Source organism: Scomber scombrus, chromosome 19 (genome assembly GCF_963691925.1).
Source record: "Scomber scombrus chromosome 19, fScoSco1.1, whole genome shotgun sequence".
Lineage (NCBI taxonomy): Eukaryota > Metazoa > Chordata > Actinopteri > Scombriformes > Scombridae > Scomber > Scomber scombrus.
The window spans coordinates 313247-335388 of record NC_084988.1 but is presented as its reverse complement, the minus strand read 5'-3'; the positions used below and the strand labels follow the sequence as shown (position 1 = coordinate 335388).

Below are 22142 nucleotides of genomic sequence, written 5' to 3'. Positions count from 1 at the left end.
AACTTACGTGTGTGTGTGTGTGTGTGTGTGTGTGTGTAGCCGGAGGAGGAGCAGGACCCCGAGGAGAGAGACCACTTCCTGCAGCAGCTGTACAAGTTCATGGAGGACCGAGGTAAGACCTGACTTTTATTTTGGTATGTTCTTAAACTCATAAAACATCAAGCTGACTTTTATTTTGGCGGTTCCTCCCTCAGGGACCCCCATCAACAAGCCTCCTGTCCTGGGCTACAAAGATCTGAACCTGTTCAAGCTCTTCAGACTCGTTTATCAGCAGGGAGGCTGCCGCAAGGTGAGAACTGACACTGACATCACTTCCTGTACAGGTGACCTTCCCCCCTCCCTGAGTCATGTGACCCGCTGATCCAGGAGTGATGATGCTGAGAAAGGTTTCTCATGCTTGACTCTGAAGTCCTGTGATGTCACTTCCTCTTGGCTGTCTGACCCCGAGCCTGACGAGCTTCCTGTCCGTCAGGTGTCACATGACGTCACGCAGGTGTTTTCAGACAGGAATAGGATAAAGGCGCGTCTTACCTTCGTGTCGTCCTCCCGGGTCAAATTGACCCCGTCTGTTTTGACTGTTCCTTCTTTCCTCCCTCCTTCCTTCCTTCCTTCCTTCCTTTCCTTCCTCCCTTCTTTCCTCTGTCCTTCTTTCCTTCCTTCCTCTTTCCTTGTTTCCTCCCTCCCTCCCTACCTTCCTTCCTCCCTCCTACCTTCCTCCCTCCCTCCTTTCCTTCCCTTCTTCCTCCCTCCCTCCCTCCCTCCCTCCTTTCCTTCGTTCTTCCCTCCTTTCCTTCCTTCTTTCTTCCATCCTTCTTTCCTTCCTTTTTCCCCCCTTTCCTTCCTCCCTCCCTTCCTCCCTTCCTTCCTTCCTTGACTCGAGGACAACAGGAGGGTTAAAGAAACTTGTGATTTAAAGCCTTAATGAGAAAACTACTCAACATATGAATGATAATAAAAGTTGCAGCTGTGAGGAGAAACATTTGTGTCCAGCTGAAAGTTTGAACAGTTAAAGTTCAGACAGGAAATCTTTGATGCTGTCGGACGTGAAGAGTTAACGACCTCAGAGGCCGCAGACAGGAAGTGAAGCAGCAGCTGATTGGTGTGTGTGTGTGTTTCAGATCGAGAGCGGGACGGTGTGGAAGCAGATCTATATGGACCTGGGGATCCCCGTCCTGAACTCTGCTGCGTCCTACAACGTCAAGACGGCCTACAGGAAGTAAGACAACCTCACGCCTCATTGATCGATGTGTTGGTGCTTAAAATAAAATAAAACCCAAACAGAGAAAATCTGCCAAATTCTTATAAAGCTTTTAATTTATGGAGTTTATTCCCTATCTTAATTCAAGAGCATATTAAATGGATTTGAGAGCAGTATTTATTGATTTCATGCTCAGATTTTATGATATTTGCTGTGCGCATGCTCGCACTGTGTCCTCGCTCTCGGTTACAACGCTGCTCGCGCAGATTTCCTGCGCTCACACTCGAGTTCTTCCTCTCGCGCTCAGGGAGTTTGTGCTTGTGGATCTCTGCCCTGCTCTCGGATCAAAACTGTAAACGGGTGCGTTGGCTGCTCTTCCAGGAGCGTCGCATACGGGCGGGCACTCTTTCAACCGGGTTTATCCACTCCTGACCTCCGGTGCTGTAATAAATGTGGTTTCTTTCATTTTTTTGACCACTGTTGGAATAAAATATCATTTAATAAATACACAAGCGTCCGTGATGTTCATTAAAATAGCTTTATTGTATTATAATAATAATATTTATTAAATGATATTTTATTCCTGCGTGTGAAAATGAAGTTTGACTCAAGTTCAGAGCGCTGACCTAATGTAAAAAATAACGTAACGCAGAGTAACTCAGTGTTTCCTCTGATTGGCTGTTGGAGTGATGATACTGAGAAAGGTTTCGCTCAATGAGCTGATGATGTCATGTGATGTCACATTTTCTCTTGGCTGTCTGACCAATCCGCTGATAGTAATGTAACCTAACATAGAGTAACGTAAAGTAACGTAACCTAACGTCACATTTCTGGATCTAGACAGTGATTCTGGTGTTACTGAGCTGTTTTAAATGGTTTGTTTTTAATGTTCAGGTACCTTTACGGTTTCGAGGAGTACTGCCGCTCCGCGTCCATCACCTTCAGGACCATCCACCACAACAACCCCCGCCCCCCCTCCACACCAGCCAATCAGAAGCCAGCAGAGCCTAAAGAGTCCCCGTCGCCGCCGATGAAGGCGGAGCCCGAAGACGATGACAAGGCGGAGGAGGCGGAGTCAGAGAGCGAGAGCGAGAAGGAGGAGGTGAAGGAGGCGCAGTCGTCCCCGAGGGTGAGACGCCGAGACTGAGGAGGAACAGAGAGGAAGTGATGTCACTGTTCTCCACCTTCATCATGTGACTGTGTGTGTTTCAGGGGAGGAGGAGGTGTGTGAGACCGGAGAGAGAGCCTCCCTCCAGACCAGAGAAGAGAGGAGGAGGAGGAGGAAGAGAACAGCGAGGAGCAGAGGGAGGTGAGGAGACGCAGCAACAGACGAATGGATGACTCAGAGAGAGGCTCTGAGGATGAGGAGGATGATGACGATGAAGAAGACGACGAGGAGAGTGAGAGGAGGAGAATGGACAGGTGAGTCTGAGACGATCACATGAAGATTTAACATTGTGATGAATAAGACGAGCAACTCAAAAATATGTTAAATAGTTTTAAAAGCAGCTTCAGGTTTGTTAAAATGTACATTTTGTACTTTTGTTTTGTTTGTTTTATCGTCATAGTTACCGTAATATTTAGTTATCTTTATATTTATCATTAGTGTTATTTACCGTTGTGTTTTACAGTAAACATCTGAAAGTACCTCAATTGTTTTTATAGTACTGAAGTAAAGACTAACAATCAATGTGAAGTTGTTTTAAACTTTTTGACTTGTACGTATTTAAGTTAATTAAATAAATTTCACTGAAAACCAAAAGTATAAATATTAAATAATTAAATTCAGGTTGTTAGGAGATAAAGATTTGGAGCCTGAGAAACAAAATATAACTAAAGGTGAATCAGATACTGAGGCCCTGTGTGTGTGTGTGTGTGTGTGTGTGTGTGTGTGTGTGTGTGTGTGTGTGTGTGTGTGTGTGTGTGTGTGTGTGTGTGTGTGTGTGTGTGTGTGTGTGTGTGTGTGTGTGTGTGTGTGTGTGTGTGTGTGTGTGTGTGTGTGTGTGTGTGTCAGGAGCGACGATGACGAGGACGCCGACTCCGTGGCGGGGACGAAGGTGAGGGTGAAATACGGCAAAGGAAAAACTCAGAAGATCTATGAAGCTCACATCAAGAAGACGGACAACGATAACGGAGAGCAGTTCTACCTGGTTCACTATTACGGCTGGAACGTCAGGTGAGCGGGGAGGAGGGGGCGGAGTCTGTGTGAGGGACAGGTGAGGGAAGAGGGGGCGGAGTCTGTGTGAGGGACAGGTGAGGGGCGTAGTCTGTGTGGCAGGTGAGGGGGCGGAGTGTGTGTGAGGGACAGGTGAGGGGTGTAGTCTGTGTGAGCAGTGAGGGGGCGGAGTGTGTGTGAGGGACAGGTGAGGGAAGAGGGGGCGGAGTCTGTGTGAGGGACAGGTGAGGGGGAGGGGGCAGAGTCTGTGTGAGCGGGAGGGGGCGGAGTCTGTGAGGGACAGGTGAGCAGTGAGGGGGTGGAGTCTTTGTGAGGGACAGGTGAGCAGGGAGGGGTCGGAGTTTGTGTGACGGACAGGTGAGGGGGCGGGGTCTGTGTGACAGACAGGTGAGCAGTTGAGGGGCGTAGTCTGCGTGACAGACAGGTGAGGGAAGAGGGGGCGGAGTCGGTGTGAGGGAGGGGGAGGGGCGGAGTCAGTGTGACGGACAGGCGAGGGAAGAGGGGGCGGGGTCAGTGTGACGGACAGGTGAGGGAAGAGGGGGCGGAGTCTTTGTGACTGACAGGTGAGGGAAGAGGGGGCGGAGTCTGTGACAGACAGGTGAGGGAAGAGGGGGCGGAGTCTATGTGACAGACAGGTGAGGAAAGAGGGGGCGGAGTCAGTGTGATTGACAGGTGTGTCTGAATCCCCCACAGGTACGACGAGTGGGTGAAGGCCGACCGCATCATCTGGCCGGTGGAGAAAGGAACGAAGAAGAGACAGAGGAAGAAGGTAAAGGTGAGACGGACTGGTGATAATCAATATTTACATTATTGATCAGTCTATAAGTCTCAATTAGGTTGGTCCATAAAAAGTCAGAAAATGGTGAAAATGTTCATCAGTGTTTAAAAAGCTGAATCAGAGAATTTTTTATAAATGATTAAAAAACGATCAATCGTCGGAAGAGTGGGCGATTTTTGTTTTGTTTATCGTTATAGTTATCGTAGTTATAGTTGTCGTTATAGTCATTGTTATAGTTATCGTTATATTTATCGTTAAATTAATTATTGTTATAGTTATCGTTATTGTTATTGATGATTGAGTCATGTGACCTGCTGAACCAGGCCAGGAGTGATGATACTGAGAAAGGTTTCGCATGCTGGACTGAAGTCCTGTGATGTCACTTCCTCTTGGCTGTCTGACCCAAGCCTGACGAGCGTTCACCGTCCAATCAGCTGCAGGGAGACAGGAAGGCTGGGCGGGGCTACTTTAACTGATGGAGGTTGTCTGATTTTTAAACCTAGAATCGCCATAGCAACTATCCCTCGCCCTGGCAACCGCTGCTTAAATCACAGCAACCATTGAATGATGACATCAGAGCTCCTTTTACGAGCTTTAGCTGTACCTGAATACCATAGCAACCGCCACGGCAACAGCTTCACATCCCAGAAAAAGTCTGAATGGTCACGTGATAATTAAAATGGAAAGAAAGGAAAAGGTTTAAACAGAAGGTATTTAAAGTTAGGGATGTTATTATATTATCGGACCTCCGATATTATCGGCCGATATTCACTTAAAAATATAATATCGGGAAGTATCGGTATCGGGTTTTTATAACCGATGTTTGTTCTGTAGGCTTCAGCATTTCCGAGCCTGCATGAACGCACCATGGGACGTTTACCGGCGCTTGATGACGTTTAACAACAACACGCTAGACTCGTGGGTCGCTAACCGTAGCTAACCGTGGCTAACCGTGGCTAACAAGTTCATAGCGTCCACTGCCATGTACACGAACACACAAACAGAAGGTTTACCTCCTCGTTGTTTTCTCTGTCATGTTTTCGGCCTCTGTGACGTCACCGTCAGAGTCCGCTGGGTCCTATCTGGGTCCTATCTGGGTCCTACCTGGGTCCTATCTGGGTCCTACTCTGCTGGAGACACAACAGCTGAGAGGAGCGAGAGAGAGGACGTTCCTATAAAAGGTCCCGCCTCCAGAAACGGGGCTTATGTCTGTGGTTTGGAACTATTTCCAAGTGTTCCCTACGGATAGTACATTTGTAATTTGCAGTTACTGCAAAGCAGCATAATAAATATGACAGTGCAGTTGAAGTTGTTCTCTTATTTTGCACAGACAGTGTTTACATGTGGAAAGCCATGTTGCATTTATGTTTGCATCCAGTGGAGCATCACAATAAAATTAGGCATAATGTGTTAATTCAACAGTAGGAGATATGTTATGTTGTTACCTAATAGTTTTGGTGTAAAAAGCCTGCAAATATCGGTATCGGAAATTAAGAGTTGGGGAATATCGGATATCGGCAGAAAAGTCAATATCGAGCATCCCTATTTAAAGTAATGAACGACCTGACGTGCCTCTCGTGTCCTCAGCAGAACAAAGACAAGGACGAACCGGACAAAGACGACGAGAAGCCGACAATGGCTCCGTTGAAGCCTCCGGGAGCGAAGCGGGGACGTCCTCAGATCAGGACCCCCCCCACCAGCTCGGCCGGCCGCAGCGTCTCCAACACGCCGAGCAGCGAGGGACGGTCCAACGGCAAGAGCAGCAAGGCCGAGACGCCGCCCAGCATGTCCAACGGAGACAGTAAGACACAGAGAACTGGGTCAAATTTAACACTGAAGAAATGATAATATAATAATAACAGTGACAGAGGTAGAAGGACTAGTGACAGAGGTTTGTGTCCTGATGTGTCCTCCTCTCTGCAGATACTCCTCGGAGGAGAACCAGAAGAACGTCCGGCATGTACGACTCCGACCGGGCTTCAAACGGTGAGAATCGATCAGCTTATTCTCTGTCATTGATCAGGTTTATTGATCATCAGTAACTAACCAATCCTCTCTGTCCCCGCAGAGGATTCTGGGAACTCGTCAGAGGACAGCGAATCAGAAGACCCGCCTGACAAAAAGCCGTCGCCATGGCGAGGAAGGAGTGAAGCCCCGCCCACCCAGGAGGAGGAGGTGAAGGAGGAAGAAGAGGAGGAGGAGGAGGAAGAAGAAGAAGAAGAGGAAGAAGAAGAAGAAGAAGAGGAGGAGCAGCAGCAGAGTGAGGTCATTAATGTCCCGCCTCCTCCTAATAACAATGCTGTCACCCCGGCAACGACGGGTCAGCCGCCCGCCCCCCCCGCCCCACCGTGTCCCAGCATCCCTCAGGAGACAGCTGACAAAGCCTTGAGCCAATCGGAGAAGAGGGAGGCTGAGCAGGGGGAGGAGCCTGTGGAGGAAGCCGCCATGTTGCCTGTTCCCCTGGAAACGGAGGACAAGACGTCGCCAGTCCCGAAGACGCCGCCGGTCCCGAAGACGCCGCCGGTACCGAAGACGCCGCCGGTACCGAAGACGCCGCCGGTACCGAAGACGCCGCCGGTCCCGAAGACGTCGCCGGTCCCGAAGACGTCGCCGGTCCCGAAGACTCCGCCGGTCCTAAAGACGCCGCCGGTACCGAAGACGCCGCCGGTCCCGAAGACGCCACCGGTACCGAAGACGCCGCCGGTCCCAGAGAAACCACAGGAAGTGCTCACCAAGACGTCTCCCAGCAAAATGCTGGCTCTTCCTCCTCTTCTTCCACTTCCTCCCGTCCCTGAGAAGCCGCCGTCGTCCTCACCGTCCACTGACGTCGCAGTGGACGACAACAGCAGGCCCACTCCTCTGTCCTCCCCCAGGGCCAAAGGTCGCCGGACTATCCTGAGGGAGGCGAGGTCTGACACTCCTCCCAGACTCTCCCTCTGCATGCCAAGCCCCGCCCCCCCTGCTGCCGGCAGCCCCCCCCACCCGGCGCTGTCGTCTTCTCCTCGTGGCGTCCTGAAGCGACAGGACGAGCCCATGGTGCTCCTCCACTGCCTCCCCCCGCCACGCCTCGCGGCTGACTCCGACACCGATTCCGCCTCCGAAGAGGAGGAGGTGGGGGAGGCGGAGGGGGTGGGGCTGACAGAGGAGCGAGGAGGCGCACCGCTCAAACGGAAGGCGGCGGAGCAGCGAGCACCGGAGAAGAAGCTCCGCCCTGACAGAAGGTCAGAGGAGCTCAAACCCGCCTCGCCTAAGATGGCTGCCGGGGCGTCCCCCAAGCCCCTCCCCTCACCGCTGCAGAGGAACGACACGCCTGCCAAGGCCGAGGAAACGCCGAGAGAAGCGACAGAGGAGCGTCTGAAGGAGCCGGAGGTGCATGCTGGGACGCCCCCCCGGCCTGTGGAGGCCCTGGGCCCCGCCCCCATAGGCCCCGCCCCTCAGGGCCCCGCCCCCCCCGAGGAGCCCCAGATGGACCCAGAGGCGCTGGTCTGCCACGAGGTCGACCTGGACGACCTGGACGAGAAGGAGAAGCCCACCGCCGCCGCCGCTGTTGCCGCTGAGCACCTCCTGCTGATGATGAGGGACCAGCCGGCCCCCCACCTCCTCCTCGCCTCCCCCCACGCCCCCCTCCTCCCCCAGCCACAGGTCAGACCCTTCCTCCCCTCTGCCCCCCCCTGCCCCGAGGAGCTCCGCCCCGCCAGGAGCACAGAGGAGGAGCGAGGAGGGGAGCCGGCAGGAGATGCAGACTCCAGCCCCGGGTTCGATGGCAGCACCTCCTCCACCTCCACCTGCACCTCCTCCTGCACCTCCTCCTCCACCTCCCTGCTGGGCCTGCAGAAGAAGACAGACAGAGGTGAGATCAGACTCTAACTCGCCTCCGTCTATCAGCTCGTTATGAAGCAGCTGAAACTCGTTAGTGATGAAATGTCAAGTTACTAATCATATGTATCAGCTCAGTTTAATGTGACCTAATTAATTCATGGCAGTGAGTGACCTGTGTTGACCTTTGACCCCACAGGTCAGAAGAGGGTGATGGACTGTAACTTGAGTCCGTCGGCAAAGAAACCGAAACGCAACCAGAAACGACCGAATACGCCCGGAAAGGTGGAGAAGAACGGAGCAGGTGAGGCAGGAGGAGACGTCTGGTTGATATATTAATGTTTAAATGAATGAATGCTCGGATCATACTAACCCCCCCCCCCTCTGCCCCCCCTGCCCCCCCCCCCAGGTCACAGCAGCGACAGTGAGGATCAGTCCCGGGTGTCTCTGTCTAAATCTCAGCAGAAGTCTCGATGTCCGTCTCTGTCGTCTCCGTCTCACAAAGACAAACAGAACTTCCCGTCGCCGCAGCAACGCACCTACAAGTGGACCTTCCAGCTCGGTAACACACAACTAATACATACACACACACACACTTATACACACACACACTAATACACACACACTTGAAATCATTGATTATTAAATTAGTTATTGATTCATTTTAACAGTTTTAAATCCAGATGTGAGCAAACTGACATCAGGCTGAGATAACTAATGCTCCTCCTCTCTCTCCTTTTCCTCTTCCTCCTCCTTCTCCTCTTCCTCGTCCTCTCCCTCCTCCTCCTCTTCCCCCTCCTCTTCCTCGTCCTCTCCCTCCTCCTCCTCTTCCCCCTCCTCTTCCTCCTCCTCTGTCTCTCTCTCTTTACTCCTCTTCCTCTCTCTTCTATCTCCTCTTCCTCCTCTGTCTCTCTTTTTCCTCTTCCTTTATGTCTCTTCCTCTACTCCTCCTCCTCCTGCTCCTCCTCTTCCTCTCTCTCTTCCTCCTCCTTCTCCTCTTCCTCGTCCTCTCCCTCCTCCTCCTCTCTCTCCTTTTCCTCTTCCTCCTCTTCTTCGTCCTCTCTCTCCTCCTCTTCCTCCTCTGTCTCTCTTTCTCCTCTTCCTATGTGTCTTCCTCTACTCCTCCTCCTCCTGCTCCTCCTCTTCCTCTCTCTCCTCCTCCCTCCTCCTCCTAATCCCCCCGTTTCTCCTCCTCAGATGACTTGGACAGCATGTCCAGCACAGAGAGGATCTCCTTCCTGCAGGAGAAGCTTCAGGAGATCAGGAAGTACTACCTGAGCCTGAAGTCTGAGGTCGCGTCCATCGACCGCCGCAGGAAGCGACTAAAGAAGAAGGAGAGAGAAGGTAGGAGCCGCACTGCATGCTGGGAACACATTACATCATCCGTCATTTCAAAATAAGAGAGTTAAACTCACTGATCAGACTCTTATTCTTTAATTAATTAATTAATTAAATAAAATACATAAATGTTAAAATGTTGAAAATGTCTATAAATGTCACCTGACCTTTGTTTCTCTCTCCGTGTGTGTGTATCTCTGTGTGTGTGTGTGTGTGTGTGTCTCTGTGTGTATCTCTGTGTGTGTGTGTGTGTGTGTGTGTGTATCTCTGTGTGTGTGTCTCTGTGTGTGTGTGTATCTCTCTGTGTGTGTCTCTGTGTGTGTGTATCTCTGTGTGTGTGTCTCTGTGTGTGTGTGTATCTCTCTGTGTGTGTCTCTGTGTGTGTGTGTGTGTCTCTGTGTGTGTGTGTGTGTGTGTGTCTCTGTGTGTATCTCTGTGTGTATCTCTGTGTGTGTGTGTGTGTGTGTGTGTGTGTGTGTGTGTGTGTGTGTGTGTGTGTGTGTGTGTGTGTATCTGTGTGTATCTCTGTGTGTGTGTGTGTATCAGTCTCTAACACCACAGCTTCGACCTCTTCGGGCTCCTCAGACACCGGTATGAGTCCGTCCTCGGCGTCGCCTACTCAGAACTCAGTAGCTGTGGAGTGCAGGTGATGACACGCCCACCATGGCCCCGCCCACTCACACACCTGCCCCCCCCCTCCCCCCACCTGCCCTCCATCACGCCCCCCCCCCCCCCCGCCTCCTCTGAGGGGCGATGGGGACAAACGTATGAACTCTGATGGGGATTATGGCGTGTGACGGGGGGGCGCTATCACCTGAGCTTAGCCCCGCCCCCCCACCTCACCTATGGACTTCCTGTTTGAGGAGATAAATGTTTCGGTCTGTCGAGCCGCCTCAGTACCGCCGCCCAGAGGTCAGAGGTCACACTGCAGCTCATTATGCAAATTTATTTTTCTTCTTTTTTTTTCTTCTCTTTTTTTTTTTTTAGTTAAATTAAAACTTGTTAAGAAAAAAAAAGTTTGGAGATGAAAAAAAAAAAGTTGGTGACTTCCTGCTGTGAAAGTTTTTGGTCTTTTTATACGAATCAGAGTTTTTATTTTTGGTTAAAAACAAAAAAAAAACATCTAAAAAAAGTTTGTGATGTCACCGCCGGACAGGAAACAGGAAATGAATCTTTGTAGAGATCGACTTTTTGTTTTTTTGTGTAAAATAATTCAAATGAAGCTTCGCAGCTCGTTAAATATTTATTCAGTTATGTGTTTGTATGGAAGCTCGAAGCTGCCAGAAAAATAAAAAGCAGGTAAAATCAATAACTCACATTTCCTCATTTTGACTTTAAACAGATTTGGACTTTTGAATTAAAATTATGATTTATAATCTCATCACTGAGTCATTAATCTGATTTAGTGATTTTAAAAAATATGATTTTTGTCTCATAATAATTTGGATTTTATTTCTTTTGTGTCGTAATTTTGAAGTAAATTGAAATATTTAAATTGAAGATTATTTTGATTTATAATCTCAGTAAATCTGAAGTCGTGTTTCTCTCAGTATATTAAAATTTAACCATTTTGATTTAAAGAATTTGGTTTATTAAGACCAGAAGTCTTATTTGATTTAAATGTCCCAGTTTTGTCCTCCGTATCTCATTATTCTGATTGATTTAATTTGAGTCAAAATTATGATTTAGTAAATTTAAATTTGACCTTTTTTAAAATCTTAAAACATTGACTTAAATATACGTAAACGTGTTTCTCTTAATTGCGACTCCGTAAATATTCACTTCACTTTTACGAATATTGAAATTAATATTTTAAGTTAAAGTCAGAATTTTTACGTTTCATCTCATAATCGTGATTTAAAGTCGTAGTTTTGATGATAATTTAAATTGATGGTGAAAAAGTTTTTTTTTTATCATAATTCTGATTTAAAAGTCATTATTTCCTGTTTATTACTTGTTTTTTCGGCTTTTTTTTCATAACTACAACTTTTGACTTTTATTCACGTACATTTTGAATTAAAGTCGTAATGTGAATATTTTTTCTTCTTATTTTCTAATGTTACAGATTTATGTTATTTTTCTGGCAGAGTTGATCTTCCATACATTGAGTCTGTGTGCTGGTACTGAGGGGAGTGCTGGAGGCCAGTGTTTTTCCTAGGATGGTGAAGTAATGACCCATCAAGAGTAGGGTGACTTCGCCATCCTAGGAATAAAAAAAAAAAAGCGTCCTGGAGGATCTCTGCTGCACTACTTCCTGTCCTTCTTCTTCTGGTGTTTTCCTCTCTGTGGCGTCCTCTGATTGGCTCAGACAGACTCGGCTCCTGAACGTTTCTTTTTGTTTTTTTTGTAAATAAAATAAAAGCTCCGAGTAAAGAAAAATAAACCACACCATGTATTTCAGAACTACATTTTACACGCCTGTAAAGAATGATTTATAATATTTTTTAAGAGAAGAATGTTTGTACTGTTGTATTATCGATTCCTCCGTTCTTTTTTTTTTTTTTTTTTCTATGTGGTGTTTTTTGCTAGCGGCGGTTAGAGAGCGACGACTGTAAATACACACACACAGACACATATATATACACACAGACACACACACACACATATATACACACTCTCACACACACTCTCTCTCTCTACACGCTGGAAGCTGTGTGGAAAATAAGCAGAGCTCTCTGTTTCTAATAAAGTTTTTAAATATGTTTCGACTCTTCAGTTGCGTCTCATTTCACTCTGAACCTGAATCTGAACTGTAAACAATTATTATTATTTTCATTATTGATCCTTCTGTTGATAAAATGTCAGAAAAGTACCGTTGTGTTTTAGGGGGAGAGAACAGGTTGGTAGTGTGTTTACTTTCTTTGGGATTCCTCTTAATACATACTGAATAAATTCCCTTTTAGTTTGTAATGAAGTCTAAAGCAGTGATGTCCAACCCTGCTCCTGGAGAGCTGCTGCCCTGCATGCTTTAGGTTTCTCCCATAGACTGTGTATATAATGGACGTAACATCCGTGACGTCACCCATTGGTTTGTGGACTGCTGCTCGGAGGCCAATAGTATCGGATCTGAGCAGCGCCATCTTGAAAATTTCAGGTGCATGCTGGGAAAAATAAAAAGATGGATTCTACTTATATGGGCATCAGGAGGAGCATGAGGCGCCCTCCTGAACCTGTGAACCAATCAACCTGTCAATCACCACGTAGCCACGCCCTAATGCATACCCTGCTTTATCGTCACATATAAAATCAGGGAGGCCAAAATGTCCCAAATGAACATCATACTGCATTGAAGAAGGCTTTAAACTAGCGATTGAGACCATAAACACATTTTGAAAACGTTTACTGAGGTTAGAAATCAAGTGAGAAGTTGGTGAATTCTCCATTGACTTGTATAGAGACGGAAGTCCTTTTGACACCAAAACGGTCGCCCCCTGGTGGCCTTTTGATAGAATGCCATTTTAAGTTACTTCCTGGTTGGCCTCATTTCAGAGGACCGGAACTCCCCGCCTGGTATCTCCCCACTCTAAAACACCTGATTGTAATAATTAACCCTTTATTAAACCCCTTGACGAGCTTCAGCTGCTTGGTAACGAGCTCAGTACTTAGAATCAGGTGTGTAAAGTAAGGATATACCTAAAGCATGCAGGGCAGCAGCTCTCCAGGAGCAGGGTTGAACACCACCGGTCTAAAGCATGCAGGTAGGAACTGACTCTCCTTCAGCTGATTCTGCTCTAAAGATATGAACCGTCTGATATGTGACATCGTCCCCATCGTTGGGTTGGTAGTAAGACACCATGGAGGTTGGTAGTAAGACACTATGGAGGTTGGTAGTAAGACATCATGGAGGTAGGTAGTAAGACACCATGGAGGTTGGTAGTAAGACACCATGGAGGTTGGTAGTAAGACACTATGGAGGTAGGTAGTAAGACACCATGGAGGTTGGTAGTAAGACACCATGGAGGTTGGTAGTAAGACATGGAGGTTGGTAGTAAGACACTATGGAGGTTGGTAGTAAGACACCATGGAGGTTGGTAGTAAGACATCATGGAGGTTAGTATTAAGACACCATGGAGGTTGGTAGTAAGACACCATGGAGGTTGGTAGTAAGACACCATGGAGGTTGGTAGTAAGACACCATGGAGGTTGGTAGTAAGACATCATGGAGGTTGGTAGTAAGACACCATGGAGGTTGGTAGTAAGACACTATGGAGGTTGGTAGTAAGACACCATGGAGGTTGGTAGTAAGACATCATGGAGGTTGGTAGTAAGTCACCATGGAGGTTGGTAGTAAGACACCATGGAGTTTGGTAGTAAGACACCATGGAGGTTGGTAGTAAGACACCATGGAGGTTGGTAGTAAGACACCATGGAGGTTGGTAGTAAGACACCATGGAGGTTGGTAGTAAGACATCATGGAGTTTGGTAGTAAGACACCATGGAGTTTGGTAGTAAGACACCATGGAGGTTGGTAGTAAGACACCATGGAGGTTGGTAGTAAGACACCATGGAGGGTGGTAGTAAGACACCATGGAGGTCGGTAGTAAGACACCATGGAGGTCGGTAGTAAGACATCATGGAGGCCGGTTGTCTCTGTGTTAGTATAATGGAGGAAAATAAAACGTAGAAAGTCTTAAAAAATTATTATAAATGTTTAGTTTCATTGAAATACAACAACCTAACCCATCTGCTGCACCAAGAGAACATAAACAGGAACAATCGTTTATATAACTATTTATTGTCCTGATCCTTCCTGTCGTCCTCCAGGGTCAAATTGACCCCGGCTGTTTTAACTGTTCCTTCCTCCCTCCCTCCTTCTTTCCTTCCCTCCTTCCTTTCTTCCTTCCTACCTTCCCCCCTCCTCCCTCCCTTCCTCCCTCTTTTCATTCCTTCCTTCAATCCTTCCCTCCTTTCCTCCTCCGTCCTTTCCTTCCTCCCTTCCTTCCTTCCCTCGAGGACAACAGGAGGGTTAAATAATAATATTATACAGTTTAACTCTCTGACTGCTCTGAGCTTCACATCTGGAGGAGTCTGACCTTGTTTGTCTTCCTGACAAAGTTTCTGCTCATTTTGCATCTTAAAAGAAAGAAAGAACTAGATATATGAACCATATATGTATATTATATATTATATGTTTATATACCAACATGTGACAAACATCCTCAACTGATTCTTTACCACCAGTAAAGTTACACCACTGACACATGCTCATATATTTATAGCTGCACACATTAATTAATTAAAGAATATTTTAATAATAATTAATGTTCTCGGTTCATCAGAAGACTTTGGAAAGACGAATCGTAGAGTTTTTAGTCTGACTGATTTTCTCGTTTCTCTCTGAAATAAATAACAAAAAAAACATTATATATATATATATATATATATACTGTATATATGTGTTATCGGCCAAATTCTTATTTTAAAAGCAACTTTGAGCCCAGAAGTCTGTTTACAGGCTATAAGGTGATTATTTTTACCAATTTCTAATTTTTCATGGAGCTGCTGGTTTAGAGCTCATCTATTGGTTGTTGACTGTGTGACATCATCACTGAGACTGAAGGACTTCAGACCGACTCAGGTTTCCTCACATTAAACCATCGAGGCGACGCTGCGACTCCGTTAGTCCAAAGTTCTGGTTCAGATTCTTAAATGTGAATATTTTCGTCTCTGACAGTAAACTGAAGATCTTTGACACGTTTGAGGTCATGTTGCTTTTTTCATCATTTTCTGGATCAATCAACTAATCAATTGATAAAGAAAATGATTAAAATCAATAAATCATTAGTTGCAGCTTCAGTCAAATCATCACATTTGAGAGGCAGAAAATATTCAATCATTAAATCAGCAGCTGATTAATTTCCTGTCTATAAATCAACAAAGTTAAATGTGGAAAATTTTATAGCTCCATAATTAAAAGAATTATTTTAGTTTTAATAATTATGGAAAAACAGGAAGTTAAGAGTTAAAAATGTAAATTGATTTCTGATTTCCTGAAAACTCGTCAACATCCTGTCAGCTGATCGAACCGTCAACCTTTAATTAAATCGTTTATAAATGAATTGTCTCTTCTGACAGTACGGAGGCCCAAAAGTGACACAAAAGATACATTTACAATTTTCCCCAAAATAAAAGTACAATTGATTCTTTTATATTAGTTTATTTTCACATTCAGAACGTTGACAGAAATTCATGATTTAAGTTAAATAATAAAAAACAATCTGAAACAAATTAAAGGACGATTCCACCTTTCTGTACAACCAGGCTGACTACATTTCCCATGATGCTCTCTGACACAGAACAGCTGACAGGGCGGGGTCAGCTCCTCCCAGGTGTAACAACAGTTACAGAGTCTTTATTGATCCGTCACAGTGAGACCGGATCAGTCTGGATCCTCTCAGCCTGCCGGGTCCTGGTCCAGTCCGACCCGGTTCGGTCTGATCCGGTCCAGTCCAGTCCAGTCCGGTCTGACCCAGATCAGCGCGGCTGCAGCAGACCGGCTTTAGCAGCCAGAGCTTCGTTCTGCTGGATGTGATATTCCTGGAACCGCATCGAGATCCGCTGAGTCATCTTCAGATATTTCTGCAGGCAGGACTCAGAACAGCTGGACTGAGACACGATTATAACTGTTATTACAGGATTATAAGTTATTACATCTTACATGTTATAACATAACTACACACTTAAAAACATGTTTAACTTGTTTAACTTGTTTACGGGTCCAGTTTCAAACAATCAAAGCTCAAATTTACAGTAAAAAACTAAACAGAGCAAAGTAACGCTGGCAGCGGATTGGTCAGACAGCCAAGAGAAAATGTGACATCACATGATATCATCAGCTCATTAAGCGAAACCTTTCTCAGCATCATCACTCCAACAGCCAATCAGAGCTCTGCTGTCTCCTCCAGCAGCCAATCAGAGCTCTGCTGTCTCCTCCAGCAGCCAATCAGAGCTCTGCTGTCTCCTCCAGCAGCCAATCAGAGCTCTGCTGTCTCCTCCAGCAGCCAATCAGAGCTCTGACTGAATTACAACAGTCGTTACATTTTCACTTTAGAGCAGAACAGTTTATGATGTTGAACCTGCGGCTGCAGTTCCACCGATGACCAGCGGAGGCAGCAGACAATAAACGTCACTACACCTACTAACCTCAGTCATGGTGTCACCATGGTAACGCTATAATAGCGCTACAGCTACGCAGATGCATTGTTGGAAACAGTGCTATCAATAAGTGATTGTGTTGCCGTGGTGACTGAACGTGTGTGTTGCCGTGGTGATTGAACGTGTGTGTTGCCGTGGTGACTGAGCGTGTGTGTTGCCGTGGTAACTGACCTCCTCAGGCTTCACCTCCCTGTTGGTGAAATCTTTGACGCAGTCCATGAAGCAGTTCTCCGTCACCTTGTTGTACGTTCCCAAAAACTCCTTAAACTGAGACAGGAAGTTACATTAATAACAAGCTTTCATATTTAAAGACGAAAAAGTGAAAAAAATTAAATATAAATAAAATAAACATTAAAGATAATCAGCTGAAATTACCTGTTTGATCTGATCAGACTCCGTCACCTGAACCGCCATCGTTCACTGAAATAAACATTTATATTATATTAATATACATTATATTATATATTAACTCTTTAACACACCACAGATTATATTATATAGAATTAATCTTTATTATAAAGCATCATTTAAACTTCAAACTGACGTTTTTTATAATTTTCTCTCAAACATCCTGAAAACTCAGAAACATTTTATTTTAATTTATTGATGTTGCTGATGATCACATCATTATTATATTTATTTAGTTTATTTTATTTCAGTTATTAAACTCAAATATATGTAAATAAATAAAGTAAATAATCATATTTCCTTGTTTTCAAACAATCGAAGCTCAAACTTTACCAAAATGTTCAAACAGTAAACAGAGCGGAGTAACGCTGGCAGCGGATTGGTCAGACAGCCAAGAGAAAATGTGACATCACATGATATCAGCTCATTAAGCGAAACCTTTCTCAGCATCATCACTCCAACAGCCAATCAGAGCCCCGCTGTCTCCTCCAGCAGCCAATCAGAGCTCAGATCCTTTTACTGCCTTTATATCCTCCACATGAACCATAATTACTGTTATTCACTTCACTAGTTTAATGGGTTGGCTGATCAGTGTGTATATATATTTATATATAATATTTATTTTTTATATTATATTATATTATATATATATTATATATTTTTTTTAAGTCTTTATTTGAACTCTAAACAGTAAACTGAATATTTAATATTTTATTAATAATAAAATGTTAAATGTGTCAACTGTGACTCTGATTTAAAAGATAAATCTGCTCTATTATAATAACTATGAACATATTAAACAGTTTATAATTAATAATAAAAATTAAACACGTTGTAGCGGCTAACAGCTAGCTGCTAACAGTTAGCTGCTAGCTTCGTGTCTTTAGGTTTTTTATGTTATTTTTATCTCATATTAACAAACATCAGCCTACAGAAACATGCTGCTGTTTAAACTCTACAGTCTGAAGCGTTTAAAGGTTTAAATCTGAGTTTAAATCAGCGTTTAATCAGGATTCTTCTCACCTGCTCTGAGGTCAGTCTGCAGCCTGAAGGACGTGTGTGTAGAGCGGGACTCTGCGCATGCGCCGCACACGTTTTATCTTATTCTTCTTCGACTTCTTGTTTTACGGCGGTTAACCTGGAACGTTCAGCGCGTTCCCGCCACCTGGTGGTCACAACCTCCACCTGCAGGAGCAGCAGCAGCCAGAACGCTCTGAGATCAGCTGTAAGATCAACAAGCAAAAAGGGAGAAAAAGTATAAATAAATAAATAAATAAATAAATAAATAAAGCAGTTTGAGGCTGAAGCATCTGCTGATAGCACCTACCCTTCTTTCATTAACCATTCAATAGATTCAATGTGTATAACAAACCCTAAACAACCACAATGATTAGCTATATACATAATGCACACACAACAATACAGTGAAAATACACACACACACACACACACACACACACACACACACACACACACACACACACACTTAATTATTTATGCATGGTTACATATCCCTAAAAGCACCCGGCTCCCCAATCAAAGCAATCCACCTCTAAGTAACATTTATACCTTTTAGGTTACATTTCCGGTTTGCTGGACCTTATCCTTCATTCTGCTTAACTTTGACCCTCATCCTCATTCGTACACGTGTCTCTGTGCCACCTAGTGGTCGCAAAAGCACATTACAGTGTAAAACAGTGTGAAAATTAGATGGTAGGCAAAATGTAGTTAATTTATGCTTAATAAAGTTTGTAGTTTGATACAAATTTTAATAATTTTAGCGAAAACAACAAGCTATGACACTGCTAATCAAGAAGTACTCATTTAATGACATTGGGACTTTATTATCATTGGTGTTAATGTAAGGAAATAAATAGTTATATACCTGTATGCCCTGTAGGAACATACAGCTGAGGGAACACATGCAACCAGCAGCTGAAGGCTTCAATGATCCAGGCAGACTGAACTGAGACCCAGGAGACTTAAAAACAAACTGAACTAATAAAACAAACCAAGGAACAGGTGGTGAGACAGGAGGCCAACTGGGAGGTGATTGGCTGCTGAAGACACAGGCAGCAGAGGGGAGATAAACCAAGAAACCAGAAAACCCGACATAAATAAAGCAGAACACACATGAATACAACTTAAAAAAAACAGTAAAACCCTGTAAATGAGAATGTAAGAAGAAGATGTGGGTAATAATATGATGATATAACATCACAGTAGTGGGTTAGGGTAAGTGTGGCTTTACAGCAGCTCTTCATTATGGAAACGACAGCAGAGGATAACAGAAGGGAAGCGTTGTAAAAGGCAAATGAGCTCTGAGAGTTAGTGTGACAGATCTGAGTCTGTTACAGTCAAATCAGTAGATAGTTCCTCATGAATGACTCTCACTGTCTCAGAGTTGTGAGCTCCATACATTAAACCAGATATGATTGTAGCTGAATGGTAAATGTTCTGTACTTATATAAAACCTTTCTAGTCTTTTCAACCACTCAAAGCTCTTTACACTACAACTCATTCACACACTGATGGCAGCAGCTACCACGCAGGCTGCCAACCTGCACATCAGGAGGAAGCTAACCATTTACACACATTCATTCATACACCGTTGGCATAGCAACGGGAGCAATTTGGGGTTAAGTGTCTTGCCCAAGGACACATCGAGGACTGGAGGAGCCGGGAATCGAACCGCCAATCTTCCAATTTGGAGGACGACCGCTGTACCTCCTGAGCCACAGCACATAAATGTTCTTTGTATTAAAAGTTTGATTCATTCTTTCATCTTAAAAGGTAAAAAGTTAAATATGGATCATAAAAGACGAGGAGGAGGAGTGAGTCTGTTTAATGTATCATAATAAAGATAACCTCACGCTAGACTGTGTGTGTGTGTGTGTGCAAATTGGTGTGTGTGTGTGTGTAGATATGTGTGTGTAGTTGTAGTTGTGTGTGTGTGTGTGCGGATATGTAGATATGTGTGTGAGTGTGTGTGTAGATATGTGTGTGTGTGCAGGTGTGTGTGTGTGTGTAGATATGTGTGTGTGGTTGTAGTTGTGTGTGCGGATATGTAGATATGTGTGTGCGTGTAGGTGTATGCGTATGTGTGTGTATGTGTGTCTGTGTGTGTGATAGGTATATAAAGGTTGACCGTAAGTCCTCTCTTCTAACTCCGTCGTCTTGACTCATCGCTTCACTTACTGCTCAACATCTTGTCAGACCGGTGAGTTGATCATCATCATCATCATCATCATCACCTTGCCTGTTTAAAGTTGTTGCTGAGTGTGTGTGTGTGAACTGTGCAGAGCTGCAGAGATGAAGGTTTACCTGCTGATCTTGGCTCCAGCGTTTCTCCTCCCGTGCTGGACGCAGCCGGCGGTTCCCTCACAGGTCAGAACACCCTGAACACAACATCACAACCTTTACATTCACTTCTTCACTTCTTCATCTGTGAATATCAGTTTTATTGTTATATATATAATCCAACCTGGTCCTGCAGGAGTCTGATCAGCTGCTTCGTAAAGCTGCAGAAAACATTCAGACTTTAACCTGGATGTACTGCTGCACTATATAACTCTCCTTTCTACAACTTACTTTGAATAAACCCTAAAATAACCTCTTCTTTTCTTCTCCTGCCCTCCAGAACTCCCGACCACTGAACATGGCTCCTGAAGCCGTCGATGACAACTACGACGGCTGCAGAGAGAAAATGGAAGCGAAGATCAAGAGGACATATTTAGATAAAGAGTTAAAGGGAGTATTTAATATAGCCTGGAAACAAGTAGATGTATGTGCAAACAAAGAACCAAAACCAGAAGATAAGGCTCTCACCAAATCCCACATGCAGGCAATTTGTGCTTATACAAATTTTATTTATACAGAATTCAATAAAGCGGTCCGGACCGATAAGAACATCTACAGCAGCACCTTCAAATTCCACACTTTACATTACTGGCTGACTACTGCCATACAGATCCTGAATAGCAATCAAGGCTGTCAGACTACTTATAGAAGAACCAAATCTGTGTACAGCGGCAAGGTTGATGAAATCATCCGGTTTGGGATGTTTGCCTCCAGCTCTAAAGCAAAAGATCTGACATCTTTCGGGAGCAACACCTGCTTTGAGATAGAGACGTGTTCCGGAGCCGACCTGAAGGATTATCCGTACCGTGGAACCGACGAGGACGAGGTGCTCATCCCCCCCTACGAAACATTCAGGATCACCCACGTTATTGAAAAGAAGGGTGAATTTAAACCTCTGCCTGACTGTGAGAAAGTCTTTGTTTTGAGAAGTGAAAGAAACGATGTGAGTAACTTAAAGTGCAAAGCTGCAAACTAATGACAGTTTTCTCCAAATGATGCAGAACATGTAATAAAATGAGTTTTGATCTGTAAACTTCATAAATCAATAAATAAATGTATCGCATCTCAACACCATCTATGACTGTGTGTCTGTATGGGATCAATAGACGAGTCAGATCATAAACATCTGGATTTCTGTGTTTTCTTGGTTAAAAATAAACTACAAACACACATGAACACTGACCGACTGTTTCTAACAGTTAGAGACACATTTACCAACTTCACTGAATCTTTAACACATTTAAAGTTACAATTAAACTGAATGAACTTAAATCAATAAACATGGATCCACTCTGCTGAATAACAGATGTGAGGAGGAAACATGTGAAAGCTTAAACAAATCTATAAGAAAAGAATCAGCTTCATATTAAATAGTTTCAGTAATAAATAAACCAGACTACAGAGTTTAATGAGTCTTAATAAAAAGTGTTTTTCTCACTAACCTCTGATAGCAGCACACAGAGAGCTTAAACTTCCATCTGATGAAAAATATGCAAAGAAACTCCCAAAAAACTGTAAACCATGAAACAACCTGATGAGGCTGAACTCTGCAGCAGTGAGCCGGCTTCATGTGTTCATGCTGGAAAATCTTCACCTGTTATCAGAGTTTAACTGACCTGAGACATGCAAAGAGTGTCAATACTGAAGCAGGAGTCACACACACACACACACACACACACACACACACACACACACACACACACACATACACACACACACACACACATACACATACACACACACACATACACACACACACACACACAGACACACACACATACACACACACATACATACACATACACATACACATACACATACACACACATACATACACACACACACACACACACACACATACACACACACATACATACACACACACATACACACACACACAGACACACACACAC

The 22142-nt window shown here is 44.7% G+C and overlaps 3 protein-coding genes and 4 non-coding genes across 7 annotated transcripts; 4 read left to right on the top strand and 3 right to left on the bottom strand.

Moving 5' to 3' along the window:
- Window positions 1-39: 39 nt before the first annotated feature.
- Window positions 40-10801, top strand: arid4a (AT-rich interactive domain 4A; the record flags this gene model as incomplete). Its single annotated transcript, XM_062440540.1, is given in 15 exon segments — window positions 40-112; window positions 195-289; window positions 1119-1216; window positions 2093-2327; window positions 2411-2479; window positions 2481-2620; window positions 3213-3374; window positions 4068-4149; window positions 5740-5953; window positions 6076-6138; window positions 6221-8002; window positions 8168-8272; window positions 8378-8530; window positions 9166-9312; window positions 9853-10801. Coding segments are annotated over 15 exon segments (3522 nt in total), but the record flags the coding sequence as incomplete, so codon positions are not given.
- Window positions 1880-1964, top strand: LOC134001482 (small nucleolar RNA SNORD53/SNORD92). The gene has a single exon (XR_009927518.1). It is a non-coding gene; the product is annotated as a small nucleolar RNA SNORD53/SNORD92 (small nucleolar RNA).
- Window positions 4478-4557, top strand: LOC134001483 (small nucleolar RNA SNORD53/SNORD92). Its single transcript, XR_009927519.1, has one exon. It is a non-coding gene; the product is annotated as a small nucleolar RNA SNORD53/SNORD92 (small nucleolar RNA).
- Window positions 10802-15447: 4646 nt separating the features above from the next.
- Window positions 15448-17952, bottom strand: timm9 (translocase of inner mitochondrial membrane 9 homolog). Its single transcript, XM_062440570.1, has 4 exons — window positions 17893-17952; window positions 16837-16881; window positions 16633-16728; window positions 15448-15912 (listed from the first exon to the last, which is right to left on the bottom strand). Exons 2-4 carry the CDS (start codon window positions 16873-16875, stop codon window positions 15781-15783), a joined length of 267 nt encoding a protein of 88 aa, XP_062296554.1. The 5' UTR covers window positions 16876-16881; window positions 17893-17952; the 3' UTR covers window positions 15448-15780.
- On the bottom strand, window positions 16096-16180 carry LOC134001481 (small nucleolar RNA SNORD53/SNORD92). The gene has a single exon (XR_009927517.1). It is a non-coding gene; the product is annotated as a small nucleolar RNA SNORD53/SNORD92 (small nucleolar RNA).
- Window positions 17249-17330, bottom strand: LOC134001480 (small nucleolar RNA SNORD53/SNORD92). The gene has a single exon (XR_009927516.1). It is a non-coding gene; the product is annotated as a small nucleolar RNA SNORD53/SNORD92 (small nucleolar RNA).
- Window positions 17953-20058: 2106 nt separating the features above from the next.
- Window positions 20059-21205, top strand: LOC134001207 (T-cell ecto-ADP-ribosyltransferase 1-like). Its single transcript, XM_062440776.1, has 3 exons — window positions 20059-20089; window positions 20172-20256; window positions 20510-21205. Exons 2-3 carry the CDS (start codon window positions 20182-20184, stop codon window positions 21203-21205), a joined length of 771 nt encoding a protein of 256 aa, XP_062296760.1. The 5' UTR covers window positions 20059-20089; window positions 20172-20181.
- Window positions 21206-22142: the final 937 nt, after the last annotated feature.

Excerpts from the sequence above, each read along its gene's own strand:
- timm9 (XM_062440570.1), bottom strand. The coding sequence starts at position 16,875 with ATGGCGGTTCAGGTGACGGAGTCTGATCAGATCAAACAG. Across the intron at positions 16,729-16,836 it reads AGTCTGATCAGATCAAACAG|TTTAAGGAGTTTTTGGGAAC; the intron begins GTAATTTCAGCT and ends TTCCTGTCTCAG. Across the intron at positions 15,913-16,632 it reads GGGAGGTGAAGCCTGAGGAG|TCCAGCTGTTCTGAGTCCTG; the intron begins GTCAGTTACCAC and ends ATCGTGTCTCAG.
- LOC134001207 (XM_062440776.1), top strand. The coding sequence starts at position 20,182 with ATGAAGGTTTACCTGCTGATCTTGGCTCCAGCGTTTCTCCTCCCGTGC. Across the intron at positions 20,257-20,509 it reads AGCCGGCGGTTCCCTCACAG|AACTCCCGACCACTGAACAT; the intron begins GTCAGAACACCC and ends CCTGCCCTCCAG.